The 13,284-nt window shown below is 35.2% G+C and overlaps 2 protein-coding genes across 4 annotated transcripts; one reads left to right on the forward strand and one right to left on the reverse strand.

The window, feature by feature from the left end:
- Positions 1–2,152: 2,152 nt before the first annotated feature.
- Positions 2,153–3,220, reverse strand: LOC122291336 (transcription factor IBH1-like). Its single transcript, XM_043099015.1, has one exon. The coding sequence runs from the start codon at positions 2,860–2,862 to the stop codon at positions 2,371–2,373; it is 492 nt and encodes a 163-aa protein (XP_042954949.1). The 5' UTR covers positions 2,863–3,220; the 3' UTR covers positions 2,153–2,370.
- A 3,683-nt stretch (positions 3,221–6,903) lies between these two features.
- On the forward strand, positions 6,904–13,019 carry LOC122292751 (hemolysin A). 3 transcript variants are annotated; one of them, XM_043101242.1, is made up of 9 exons: positions 6,904–7,090; positions 7,192–7,273; positions 7,573–7,652; positions 9,212–9,314; positions 9,425–9,581; positions 10,534–10,662; positions 11,304–11,427; positions 12,277–12,321; positions 12,424–12,519. In XM_043101242.1, exons 1-7 carry the CDS (start codon positions 6,985–6,987, stop codon positions 11,424–11,426), a joined length of 780 nt encoding a protein of 259 aa, XP_042957176.1. In that variant the 5' UTR covers positions 6,904–6,984; the 3' UTR covers position 11,427; positions 12,277–12,321; positions 12,424–12,519. The 3 variants fall into 3 exon arrangements, with proteins under 3 accessions (XP_042957176.1, XP_042957174.1, XP_042957175.1); XM_043101240.1 differs by having other exon boundaries at positions 6,905–7,090; positions 11,304–11,390; positions 12,424–13,019; XM_043101241.1 differs by having other exon boundaries at positions 6,947–7,090; positions 7,556–7,652; positions 11,304–11,390; positions 12,424–13,019.
- Positions 13,020–13,284: the final 265 nt, after the last annotated feature.

Consider the following 13,284-nt stretch of genomic DNA (forward strand, 5'->3'; position numbering starts at 1 on the left):
TACGTATCAGAGTCTATACATATTCGTTATCTTGATCTGTAGACTTTTATAAAAAGGTGATCTTCATCATCCAAGTTAATTAAATTAAGTTTAAGTTATGATCTCATCAACTTTAGGCCGAATGAGTAGTCAGCTAGCTAGAGTCTTGTTTTTTAGTTAAAGGTAGCATCGGGTACTCTCTCTCTCTCTCTCTAGCTAGCTAGCTAGTACATATCATGCATGTGGCCATGCCGTTGATTTTTTATTCTGTTTTTTTTTTTTTTTGTCGTCGGGTGGGGGGCCGGTTGAATTTTCAAGAAGCTAACGGCCTGAGTTTTGCATCATGACAAATTAATTACTCGGATCCCTTCCCCTCCCTCCCATTGTTAATTTCTAATTTTGACATATTGCATGCACTACGATTTTCCTTCAGAACAAATAGTCCTTCCATCATTTTTACCTTTCGATTATCGAACACAGTTTATATGAAGCTAGCTTTGATAATATCCTGGTGAAAATCAAAGGATAATTGTAAAAAAAAAAAGAAAAGAAAAAACAAGACATTAAGTTTGCTCTTTCAAACGTTAAAGCTGGGTCCAATTAATGTTTGGATCGAGAAGTGGAGTACTTGTACTGTTGTTGCAGTACTATTATACTAGTTTTGTAGATATCTAAATTTTACCAGTAATGACGCTATAATCAGTGAGCAGAAGCTCGTGAGAGCTCGAAAAGTCAGAAATTTGAATATCGGTGGGAGAAAATATAGAAGGAAGTACGGCTTACATATGGAGACAGCTTGTTGAGTTTGAAGATTGAATTAAATGCGAGCGGAATTTATGGTGACTATTTGATAATTAGTCATGACTTTTATTCGCATCTCATACTGTATATAATATAGCTATATATATATATATAACATGTGAATTATTATACTGATCAGCAACCCTACATTATATACTTACTGAGTAGATAAATGTTTTTTTTTCTTCTCACCTTGGCTACTTAGTCGAATTTTTTTATATAAAGATACATATGCAAGGTTATTATTCAATAATTCTATATAAAAATGCTTATTTACAATTAGTTATATACTACAAAATGACTAAATTCATTATTTGTTAACATTATTTAAATTAATAGATCTACATAGATTAGGAATTTCATATTGTATAATTGTCTAATATAAAGTTTGAATAATGTTTGTAAGACCAAATAACTGCGATCAATAAAGTCACATAACCCTGTTAACACATCTCTGGAAGTCCATGATTTTGGTCAAAGTGGTACAGGCCCAATTCATGTATAAAGATTCATTAAGGATCTGTGTAATTCTATTATTTTATGATAGGTAAAATTGAAATTGAGAGTGTTGTATAAGCTCATGGTCCTCACTCCATATTTACTTTTTACTCCATATATCCAATCACCGTGAGTTATTTTTCGGAGAGTAAATATTGAAAGTAGAAGATCATATTGCTGCAGTTTCTCTCCAATGACTACGAGGACGCTCTCTTTATTATATTTCTATATGGATTTTATTCTAAATCCAACATTCTCGTCGCAAAACTTGTCACAAATACTTGTTTTCTTTGCAACAATCTAAGTTCATTGCCATTCCTTGGTTAATTGGGTTCAAGGTAATTATTACCCCTCTTATCAATTACCCAAAAAAGATCACGTTAATGCAACAGAATCAAGTCTAGAGACTTGAAAAAAGCCGTTGAAATTTAAACTAGTCAAAAAAGCTTTGCAACTAGATTTCAATTATTCTCGAACTAAATAATCTTACTTTAATATCAAGACATCGATTATAGATATGCGGTAGTACTGTTTCATTCTTTTTCTGGGCTTAAGAATAGAAGACTGGCCGTTAAAGTAAGAATAAGAACCCAACAGACTTTGTCCTCTTTTGATCCCTAGTACTTCGTTCCTTACTGGCAGGATATCAATTGTTTTTCACTCATTATTTGAAATGCTTATAAATCAGAAATAAAAAGTGGCAATAAAAAGGCATATTTTTATATATATTTAGAGAATCCCATTTTAATTAGCTATATATCCAGGTAATGCAAGTGACAAAATCCGTCAGCTTCGAACCTCATCCTGCTTCATTAATTATTGTTGCATACGAATTTCTGAAGCATCTAGAAAGAAGAAGAAGAAGAAGAAGAAGGGCAATAAAAAAGACAAAACCTTTAATTAACAAATCAAGAACAGCAATTACAGGAACCATACAAATTCTATATATTTATCGTTGAGTACTGTACTAGCTATCTTTCTTTTTCCTTTCCTCCGGGTCATGATCATCAGCATGCACTTCCCTGGTAAGGAAATTTATTCTGGACATCATGTAAATATATTTTTTGGTTCGATTTCAGTTCTAGACTCGATTTAAGTAGAGAGAATTTCAGCAATTCTTCTCATCACCTTTACCTGGGTGGTGAGGCACTCTATATAATGAGCAGTCTCCCCTAACAAGTTGCACATATCCATTTCTTCACCACCAGGCACTAGTTTTCGTAGCTGCTCGGCTTGGCAAGTTCCCAACTCCTCCGTACACTTGTTACCACATATATTTCTTTTCCTCATGCCGAGAATATTGCTCATTCTTCTAACCCGAACTGTGCCGTTTTGTCCTTTGTTTCGAAGCTTTCGAAGCAATATAGCACGACTCCAAGCTCTCCGTGACCCCACGGCAGAAGCCATGGATACATCGGCAGCAACCTTGACTCGGAGATATCGACGACAGATCTCCCTAGAAGATGCAGAAGTGGTTCTTCTTTGCCTGTTGATTCTCCACAGGGCTCGAAGGAAACCACAGGTGAACCTAGATTTTACTGAAGTACTAGGCCGGGTACTCGAAGAGAAGCGCTTTGGATTCATAGTTGCCAAGGGAAGAATGGTTCTTCGAAGATTAGGGTTTTTGGATTGTTGGGTATGGATGCAGATCTAAATATGTTAAACTTGCAAGCAATATTGGGGCTGTGGGATTGCCTTTTTAGAGATAGATCCAAGGACAAACCAGCGTTGGTGATGGAGATTTTCTTCTGACACAAAAGGGTCTGCCTGCCCAGAACCCAGAAAGACAAAACAATAAGGGGAATGTAGCTCTGACAAAAAATCTACATGTGAGAGAGGGAGAGACATGTGGTTGTAGGGGAATATGGGAGTGAAAAAATGTGTGGGGGATAAAGATCAGTGATTGAAAATGGCAGAAGAGTTGGGGGAATCCAGTGCTTTAAAAAATAGTAAAAATTATTACGAATAATTCAATTATTATGAAATTCTTTTCCTTTCGTTTTCAGCTTGGGGTTTTGGGAGGGGGTGAAAAGTGAGTCTTGTGGGTCTGCAAAGGGCCAACCACCATATGATCGCACATGGTTCCATTAACAACTTGGACTGTGGGACCCCTTTTTTTCTCTCTTCATTTCTTTGTTGTGTTAGCTAGTTAGGGTTCTTTCCTAGGAACTTCATAGTTTTTATTTCTTTATGCTTGAATTATTTTCAGATTCGCTCTCATGTTGGTCTGTGATGTCGATGGCCGGCATGGTGATCATGGTGGCCACTGGTAATGGTATAATGCGCTGGGAAGTGCAACCGAGAACTTGTTGATAATGAATGTGGCTTAAAAAGAATGGTGCAGCACCATATTTATATGCGATTAAGTTCTTAGTATGGTTCTGTCAATGATGGTAATTAAGAGCTAGATGAATCTCAAACATATAAACTGTCCTTCGCTCGAAACGCTCAAGCAATTCCTCAACTCTAGGGGGGGGGGGGGGGGGGGGGGGGGAAGAAGATGGAAGAAGAAAGAAGAAGAGAACAAGCTAGTAGTGTTGAACAGCTGTCTATCTTTTGGCACATTTTGTTAGGAGGATCTCCCAGCAAGCGTCTTGGCAGATATTGCATGCTAACCACTAAACAGCTGTCTTTCTTTTATTCCAAACTTGTACCGTGCCCCATGCACGCAGTAGTACAACAATGTTTAATATAATTCAGCTTTATTGAAAAGCCTAACAAAAGACTGGGGATTTATTTCTTTGATTTTGTAACATCAACACAAATAAGGAATTTTAGAGATCGGCCGGGTGAAAAATCTCAAACAAAAACCTAATTATTATAATTATCACAACGCATGAAAATAAAAATAAAAAAGATCGATGATGAGCTTAGCTGCATGCATGGTGTGCATATTCAACGGAAAGGATGAATGGTTTTAGCGAGAGGGAGTGATCAGAGGTTTGAGATCATGATCAGAGGCTTAAAAGAGACACGACAGGAGTACTATATATAGACGGATATATTTAACTTCCAGATTAAAATTGTGACCTTTTTGTGATGAGTAGATGTTCGTGGGAACGTTTGCTGTCTGCTGATCATCATTTAGTAACACTAATATCTATAATCGACTCGGTTTTTCAATTAGATTTAGATCAGTTTTAATTAAAGTAGTGTCCTAAAAAATGGGATTTTCTTCTCTTTTTTTTCCTAGAATCCTGTACATACTTAGGGAAGGGGAGGAGAAGAACCTTTCTATTGTATCACATATTATATATATATATATATATATTGTCTTAAGGGAACAGACAATAAGTACTAATGCATATATACATTTTATTGAAGTGTCTCGTAATGTACCAATCATGTCTTTACAAAAATAATTAAGCAGCAACGCATGATAAATTTGATGTCAACGGATAGCAGATTTTATTTTATGGATTATATATATATATATATATCAAACTGCACAATGAGTGCACATGCATGGGTCTATGATTGCAAATTAAAACAACAATATCGATCTGCACCAAGAGAAAGATATCAAGCCATAATATTGGTGAAACATGCTGCATGCATGCATATGTATGCATATATCAGAAACGATTTCTTCTTTTATGTCTCAATTTTAGTTAAGGTTGAAAAGATCATCGACAGATCATGAAATCAACAGTCAAGTACTACTACTGTTGCTTGTGTTGGCAGTTAGTTTTTTTGGACCCTCATCGACTTTGACATAACACCACAAACAAGGCATATATATTGCTTAAATATTCTGCGCTTTAAAAATATATCTTCTCAGCATTCCTATTGAATCCTATTGACTTTGATAGATCAAGATTGCTTTGATAACAGAGCCAAGGTTAGCCAGGAACTCTGGCATGCATGTCCTCAAATGCATGCTGCGCGATGCCAGCAAGTTAGCAGCTAGCATCCGCTTTCTCTCCTCTTCTACTTCTTCTTTCTGAGATGATATATATATATATATATATATGTGTGTGTGTGTGTCCTGTCTCTCAAAACTCGTACGTACGTACGCGCGTTGAAGGAAAAGCTGAATATTACTTGTGCCAGGTTGCTAGTAATTGGGTTAGGGTTTTGATCGTCAGTTGTTGCACATGATGCCTGATGGACAAGCAAGCTAGCTAGCGAAAAGGGCATTAGGAAAGAGGTGAAGAAAAGCTGGGACCAGCCACCAGTCACGTTACAATGTTAGTACTATATAAGCGACTGTCACTTTCTTAAAGAGCTGTGGAGGGGTTGGTCAAAGTGGGTGAAAACCTAGCTAGCTACCTACCAGCTAGCCTTTGGGTAATATTGAAGAAAAGCAAATATTAAAGAAGGGATGTACATTATTATATATATTAATTTGGAAATAATGGAAATTATATTAATTCCCAATTATATTCAAGTCAAAGGAAATAAAGATAATTATTTGAATGCAGATGAGAGGAGTGCAAAGTGATGAAAATGCATGGTGAAGTGGAGTATTAATTTCCTTTTTGAAGGTGGCCATCAAATAGGAAACGAAGAACATGGGTGGGCCCAGTCTAATTAGCTATAGGTTGACATAATCCAGCTTTAGATTTAGACACTTTAACTTATTCGTAATGATGATTAATGTTTGAGATAAGCTGGCCATATACCTTGCTCCTAACTACTGTTATTAGGACCACTCATTCGGCTTTTGACTCACCCATACTATTCCCTCACTCTTTACATTTTTTTCCCCTTAAACCCCCCACATATACCATTAATTATTAGTTATATATAGAAAAGTTATATTCTTTGTGTAACGCTTTGTTTATATTATTAAAAAGTAATTGGAGTTTTATTGAAATATTATAAAAAATAATAACTTTTAATTCTCAATAAATATTATAGAATTGCAATGAGAAATATTGTGATATCTCATATGATAAAGTTAATAGTAGGTATGTATGAGATCTCATATTGATTAGAAATTAAAAGTTTTTACTTTTTATAATATTCAGATGTAACTTTAATTGTATCATTGATTAGTTATTTTAGAATATAAGTTATATGGTTTAGACATTTTATTGGAGTGTGAAGGTATATTCTATGTATCAGCTTTAGAATAGAATTAGTTATTATTGATTTTGTATTTTTATAATTTGAAATAAATTAATTATCTACAACTTAATAAACATAGGCACATTATCCAACAACATATAACTTATATTAAGTGTGATTAATTTTATTTAATGCACGCAATTGCTAAGCAATATAAGAGTCTCACATTGCTTAAGTGAGAATCTTGTATTGTCGTGACCTCCTAAATAAAGACCACACCTATTATATTATAAATTCCATAAAATATATACTAACAAATTTGAAACTATATTATTAATTTTTAAATTATGATCGAATTTTATACAAATTTACAATTTAGGTTAAAAGAAGTGTTTTTGTCACTTTTGAGCCCAAGAATAATTTTTGGGCCTGGTGGGCATAGATACTATTGGAGTGGGCGGGGAGGATGCGGGTATCACGTCTAACGTGATTTTGATTATTCGTATAAAATGTATCCGACGTAGAAATTTGAAAATCAGACCTGGGCTTGCGAAGTGGACTCTATGGGCTCATGGGCTTTGCTCTGCCTCCTTTATCCTTGATAGCATCGTAGGCTGCTCTCCCTTGTGCCCTTCGTTGCCGAGAAAAGAGACGGAGAGAAAATTCGAGGGAAAGGCTTTTTTGATAGGTAAAATGGCACTGCAACTTTTGAAGCTTCCCGTTAACCTCGTATCACTCTGTCTTAATAGCAACCCGAGCTTGTCTTTCCTATCTCACTGCAGCTCTCGAAAGATTTCCGGTACCCTCTCGACTCTCTTGTCTCTATGCATTCGCCTTTTTTATTCTGTTGTGTTGGTTGTTGCTTGAATCTTTTTAATTTTGACTCACCGTCTTTCTCAGTGAGATGGGTCAAAGCCCAAATTCGAAATCCCTTGAGAAGCTACGCGGTTGTAAAGTCAGGAAAGATTCAACTACCAAAGAAGTAAGCATCTCTAGCTGCAATATCAGTATGTTTTCTTGTTACTACTGTTCGTAAGTACCTCACTTATTCACCGCTCGTTTCTCATTTTAATGTTATGAGGATTGGATTCAATGAAATTTTTGTGAAAGATTTTGTCTATTAGGTGATTGACCATTTGGAATACCAGTTATTTCTAGTTGTAGGCCCAGCCTGATTCTGAATGGAAGCTAAAAACTTTACCTTACCTGCAATCTAATATTGTTTTATCTCTTCTCAAATTGCTTTTAGATTTATTATGTTTAGACTTTTAAAATTTTCAGGAAAAGGAGGCTGGATGAGATATGTCTTGAAAGGTTTCAGCAATACAGCCGGACATTTATTCAATCATGGATCTTACAAGGTAAGATATATTCTTTGATAGCATATAACGTATTTTAATTTTTATTGCATCCTGAGCATTTTACCATCTCAATAGTTTAAGCACCAATGGGCAGATTCTCATGAAGTTTACACTTTAAAAATGTCTGGTCAAAGAGTTGAGTTGCTGTGGCAGTTACTATAAAACTCGTAGTTTTTATCTTCCGCTCCACTCTCCTTGCTTTATGAAGAGTGAAGAGTCATAAACCACTAGCTAAATTTTCCCTTTGATGAGTATTTGTGGTATGATGGAAAACATGAATTATTGTCCCATTTCTTCTATCATAAATCCCTTGGTTTCTGAGCCAAGAGATTCACTCCAGCTTAGAAAACATTTCCAATTCTGTCCTGAGCAAACCTTGCTGGCATCTATCACCTTGGGATAAACCCCCTTCTCCTCCTTTGAGATCTGAAACAAATTCTGATGGGTTACTACCTGTGATTCTGAAAGCTTAAATTCAAAAAGTAAATAGACCATGCCAAAAGTCTTGTGGGCTGTCAAAATGACCCGAGATGGGTTCTAAAAAAACAATTTAAAGGGCCTACTTGAATTGAAAATTATCCCGAAAGCTTAAGCTGATGGGAGTAGGTGAATTTAATCATTTAAGTTCTATTCTAACACCCATGTGTGAATCATTCCCCCTTAATAAGTGAGCCCAACACATGAAATATGTAATTGAACTAAGGCAAAGTGTGAAGTCTTAGTTTGAACTCAGAATTTGTCTATGATACCATGTTAAATCTTCACTTGTTCTAAAAGCTTAAGTTCTATGATGATTTTTTTTATTTTTATTTTTTAAAATTTATATTCTAACATTTCCTCTCACATGTGGACTAAACTCCCCTTTAATGACTGAGCCCAACACGTGGAACATTTAATTGAGATGAGGGTGAAATGTGGAGGTACATATGAGGACCTCTGCAATAGTGTCATGTTCAATCACCCATTGTTTTGCCTATCAAAAAAAAAAAAAAAAAAACCCATGTTTTGAAAACTTAAACTCGAGTGAAGAGGTGGATTTGATCATTTAGTTTATATTCTAACAAGCCCAACGAATCAAACTGGCCAATATAGTCCGTGTTTTTGGAAGTGCTGTTCCTACCTGAGAGCAACCCCCTTATGTTCAACTCCCGCCCTGCCCATCCTCTAATCACCGAAGTTCCCAAGGAAAAAAAGAAAAGAAAAAATTGAATTATAACTGCATATGATGTCTCCAAAATATCCGTAGTTCCTGGTTTGATATGAAGATACCATTATCAAACACTTCTGTGATTGAAAAAATTTTGAAGCCTGTTTTAAACTGATGCGTGTTTGCCTCACAATTCAGTATTGCTTAGCCGCTATGCTAGGGTATCTTTCTTGCACAATTTCTATAATGTGCCGTCATTGAGGCAGAAAAATTCCAGATTGTGGCATGCAATGCAGAGACGACCATTCTCAATGATTGTGGGAATAAGCATACTTGATATGAGAAGTTAGCTTACAGTCTTCTGATCAATTTTTGGACCTCTCTCTCTGTCTCTAACACATTTGAGGTGTAGGCAAAGTGTTTGTTGATGGAAAGGTGGTTAACAAAGCTGGAACACCAGTCTCTGAAAAAGCTGTTGTGCAGATAATGGCTGAAGTTCCAAAATATGTATGTAGGTGATTTACTCCCCTGAAGCAAACCATCATGCACTCTTAGAAAATATCATTGATGCAGTAGCTTTGTTGAGAATGTTATATTAATTTAGAAGTTCCAATGTTTATACCAGAGCAGGATATAAGTTAGAAGCTGCTATCGAACAGCTAGGCATTGATGTTTCTGGTAAAGTAGCTCTGGATTCAGGGTTGTCCACTGGAGGTTTTGCTGACTGCTTACTTCAGTATGGTGCATCATTTGTTTATGGAGTTGATGTAGGTTATGGCCAGGTACCATAAAGTTCTAAAGCTTTTTATTTCTTTTGCTTGGCGAATATGTCCTAGACATGTAGAGTCCCGATTCTTTTTGTTCTTTTGGATGGTTATATAATACAATAAATTGGTGCCCTCGTGGGAAGTCCTCTTGTTGCACCCTTCCTTTTTACTTATAAAAAAATATAGTGTTAGAAAATTTAAATGGTTATCTCTAACTGAAGAGGTTATGGGAAATATTTGATAGCATTCTTATACTCATCTGATGAATCTTTATTCCTGCTTATGGGAAAAATGACTTGTAAGACCTTTCAACTATCAAGGTTTAATTTATGTTTTCTGAAAGTTAGTTGATTGTAATTCAAAATAGCAGTAAGTTTAAATACAGTGCCAAATGTTCAATTTTCAATGTTCAGGTGCTCAAGAGTGAAAGGATAAACAAAGAAAAAGGAAATGAAACTTGGTGCTTTGAATTTTTAAAGATATTTGCATACTAATTTTGAGAAGGTTGATAAATAGTTTGAAAGGCAAATCAACCTGGGAAAATTTACAAGGAAGGGACATTCCTAATTTTTTTTTTTTGATAAGTACATTCCTAGTTTTCAAGTGTAATAGAAATAACCCTTGTGGATCTTGGGTTTTAAATACCAAAAGATGAGCTATACCCTTACCCCCAGAGCTTGAATTTCAGTTTGCTTTTGGGTCCCGGCATGTAAACACTGAACTTAATTTTTTATTTAATTATTCTAGAAATGTTTTGTTCAGATATTATATCTATATGTTGGTTTACAGCTTCTGATTTATCTTCATTTTTAAGCCAGATGTTTTTATCAATGTAGATGCATTTTATCTACATTCTTAGCAACAAAAAGTTTACATGTGATCCTCCCATGTCCACTTTCTTTTTTATTTATTTAAATACCGTTGGATATATTTTATTCTTGATTGGTATCTCTGCCAACTTTTTTAGGTGGCTGAAAAAATACGTCGACATGAACGTGTTTGTGTGATAGAAAGGAGGAATTTAAGATACCTTTCCGAGCTCCCCCAAAAAGTTGATTTGGTGACTCTGGACCTTTCATTCATCTCAATTCTTCTGGTAAGTTTTCAGGGAGTGGTATCATTATTATTTTGTTTAAATATGGTGTTTGCTTTGTTTAAAGATTTTTTTGGCTGTTTGCTTTTGACCTCTCCTTCATCTACCAAACTGGAGAGGCTTGAAGGATCAAGTTTTTTTAGTTGATAAGTAAGATTTGAAGAATCAAATAGTGGTGTGATTAAGATTTTTCCTCTTTCCCTTGACTTTTTCAGTTCGGAGATTGAAACTTTAGATGCTTTCTATGGCCAACAAAGAAAGCATGCTAATGTTCTCTTGTGTCTACACTTCTATGACTTTCCCTACACTTCTATGCTAATGTTCTCTTGTGTCTATCTTGGAATTATAAATATGTGCTATTTACTAATACGCCCTACAAAAAGAAAGTAATATCTTAAGGAGATATTCTGATTTGAAAAATATATTCTGATGGTCATACAAATGATCAAGCCATTCTTCTTTTGCATTACGCATACATATCACTGTTCTTGCTAGTGTTCTTGTCCTTTATGCCTTGACATAATGGTTACTGTTCTTGTTACTGTGTTTATTCATTGACCATTGTGCATTACTTTTGGGTCCTTATTCATTTCTTTTTACCCCTGAATAACTAAGATCTTTGTTTATTTATGTACTTTTCACAGGTCATGCCTGCTGTAGTCTCTGTGATGAAGGAAGATGCTAGCTTAGTTACCCTGGTTAAGCCCCAGTTTGAAGCTCGAAGATCGCAAGTGAGAAACTCTTATTCTCGTCCTTCGATCTTATGAAGTATATGAATATTAATTATTAAAAAAGAACTATGTATTCGTCTTTATAGCACTTCGTCTACAGAGTTTTCTATTCCCTGTGGCCATACGAAGCCAATTTAGGCTATTTTTCATTACTTCATTAACAGACAAATGGAAGCCATATTTATCTTTCTACTCAAATTTACCATTTTTCTGTCTTGCATTTGTGCATACAAGCTCTTTAAAAAAGATAAAATAGCTCTTTCTAGTTCTTCAGCTTGAGACTTTGCAAATCCTTGACACGCTCAAGTGAAGAATCATGCGCAAACACCCTTCATTTTATTTTTTAAGTGCTTCACCTTCATAAAATGGCTTCCCACTCTACTACTGCCTAGGTCATGGACTAAGGGCACCAAAAACTCATAATTTTAAGGAACTGAGAGACAGAAAAAAAAAAAAGAGAAATGAGTGGAATGCTGCCCTGATTGCAATATGTTGTCCCATATTTATACATGATTTGTAACGAATTTATGCTCATAGGGATTTTTTTTTTTTTTTTCTCTATTAAGAGTACATTTTCCATAATAAAAAAATTACTTATGCGATATTTATATTATGGGTTCTAGTGCCTTTTTGCACAACTCAATCATATAGTAATAATAAGACAGTTTTTAGATTGAGGACATCAACTTGCGTGTTTGTTTCTTTTAAGATTTTGTATCTGCAGCATTGAATGTATCTTGGTTGATTGAAGAATTGAAGTGATGTTTAATAGTAAGGGCTTTGATTCTTATGCAGATGGATTATAATGCCAAGAAAATGATCATCATTGTTCAACAATATATTAACCTTTTCATTTCTGAGTTAAAAAGTATCACTTTCTTTGCAGGTAGGAAGTGGTGGAATAGTGAGAGATCCTACAGTCCATCAAGAGGTATGCACGAGTCCCTCTTTGGTTGTAGTTGACCTTCAGGCTTTGAAATGCAGCCTAGCCCTATGTCTGAAAGTGAAAATGTGATTGGTGTTTGTTGTGCAGGTTCTTGAAAAGATCATAACGGGTGTAGAGAATTTTGGATTCTGCAGCAAAGGGTGGATTGAGTCTCCTTTGAAGGGTGCTGAGGGCAATACTGAATTTCTCGTTTACTTTAGCCGCACAGCTGAGAGAAATGCAAATTGATATTTTATGTACTCGGTATACTCGGTAAAAAGAAGTGGGTAAGGCTGCTGAAAGTTGGAGATTTTGGGGGACAAATTCTCTCTTGTACAGAATTTTCCTCCAAATCCGCCTAAAAGAAAATTCTTTTAACTATGAGGTGGCCATTATAAAGATTATGCATGTGTACTTTTAATGGTCATGCCATTTTTAAATACGCCATGTCATTAAAAGGCTACATGTTGATAATCTTCTTAATTGCAACCTTAAGAAATTCCTCCAAACCATTTCACAAGAAAACTTTGTCCATTCTCTCTTCTTGGGTGTTAATATAAATTTCCCCTTGGAAGAATTTTGACCCTTAAATTTCATGATCATATAGGATCAGGGTGGCATGTTTCTATTGCATTTTTCAAGTGGTGGGTCATGTAATGTTGAATTTTATTTATTTATTATTATTTGCCTGCTTTCGGTTCAAAGAGATGCTTAACTTGCACATTTAGTCATATAAAGTTGTGGGGAAGGCAGCATTTTGGCTGTTCCTATTGCTATGGATGGTATTTAAAAGATCGTGCATCTTTTAATAAAAAAGATTGTGGAAATTAACAAAGACATATAAGGAAGTTATAATATGGGAAGTCACAAAAAATAAGAAGAGCAATTAAGAATATACTCGTGAGTATAATTTGGACCAAAATTTTCCCAAGTTGTCCAATTTTTACAACCTAAAGAAAGAGAGAGAAA

This window comes from Carya illinoinensis, chromosome 13 (genome assembly GCF_018687715.1).
Source record: "Carya illinoinensis cultivar Pawnee chromosome 13, C.illinoinensisPawnee_v1, whole genome shotgun sequence".
Taxonomy (NCBI): domain Eukaryota; kingdom Viridiplantae; phylum Streptophyta; class Magnoliopsida; order Fagales; family Juglandaceae; genus Carya; species Carya illinoinensis.

What these genes read in the sequence shown, in the direction of transcription:
- LOC122291336 (XM_043099015.1), bottom strand. Translation starts at nt 2,862, where the DNA reads ATGAATCCAAAGCGCTTCTCTTCGAGTACCCGGCCTAGTACTTCAGTA.
- LOC122292751 (XM_043101240.1), top strand. Translation starts at nt 6,985, where the DNA reads ATGGCACTGCAACTTTTGAAGCTTCCCGTTAACCTCGTATCACTCTGT. An exon ending in TCAATCATGGATCTTACAAG is followed by an intron (nt 7,653 to 9,211) that starts GTAAGATATATT and finishes TTTGAGGTGTAG; the next exon opens with GCAAAGTGTTTGTTGATGGA. An exon ending in ATCCTACAGTCCATCAAGAG is followed by an intron (nt 12,322 to 12,423) that starts GTATGCACGAGT and finishes TTTGTTGTGCAG; the next exon opens with GTTCTTGAAAAGATCATAAC.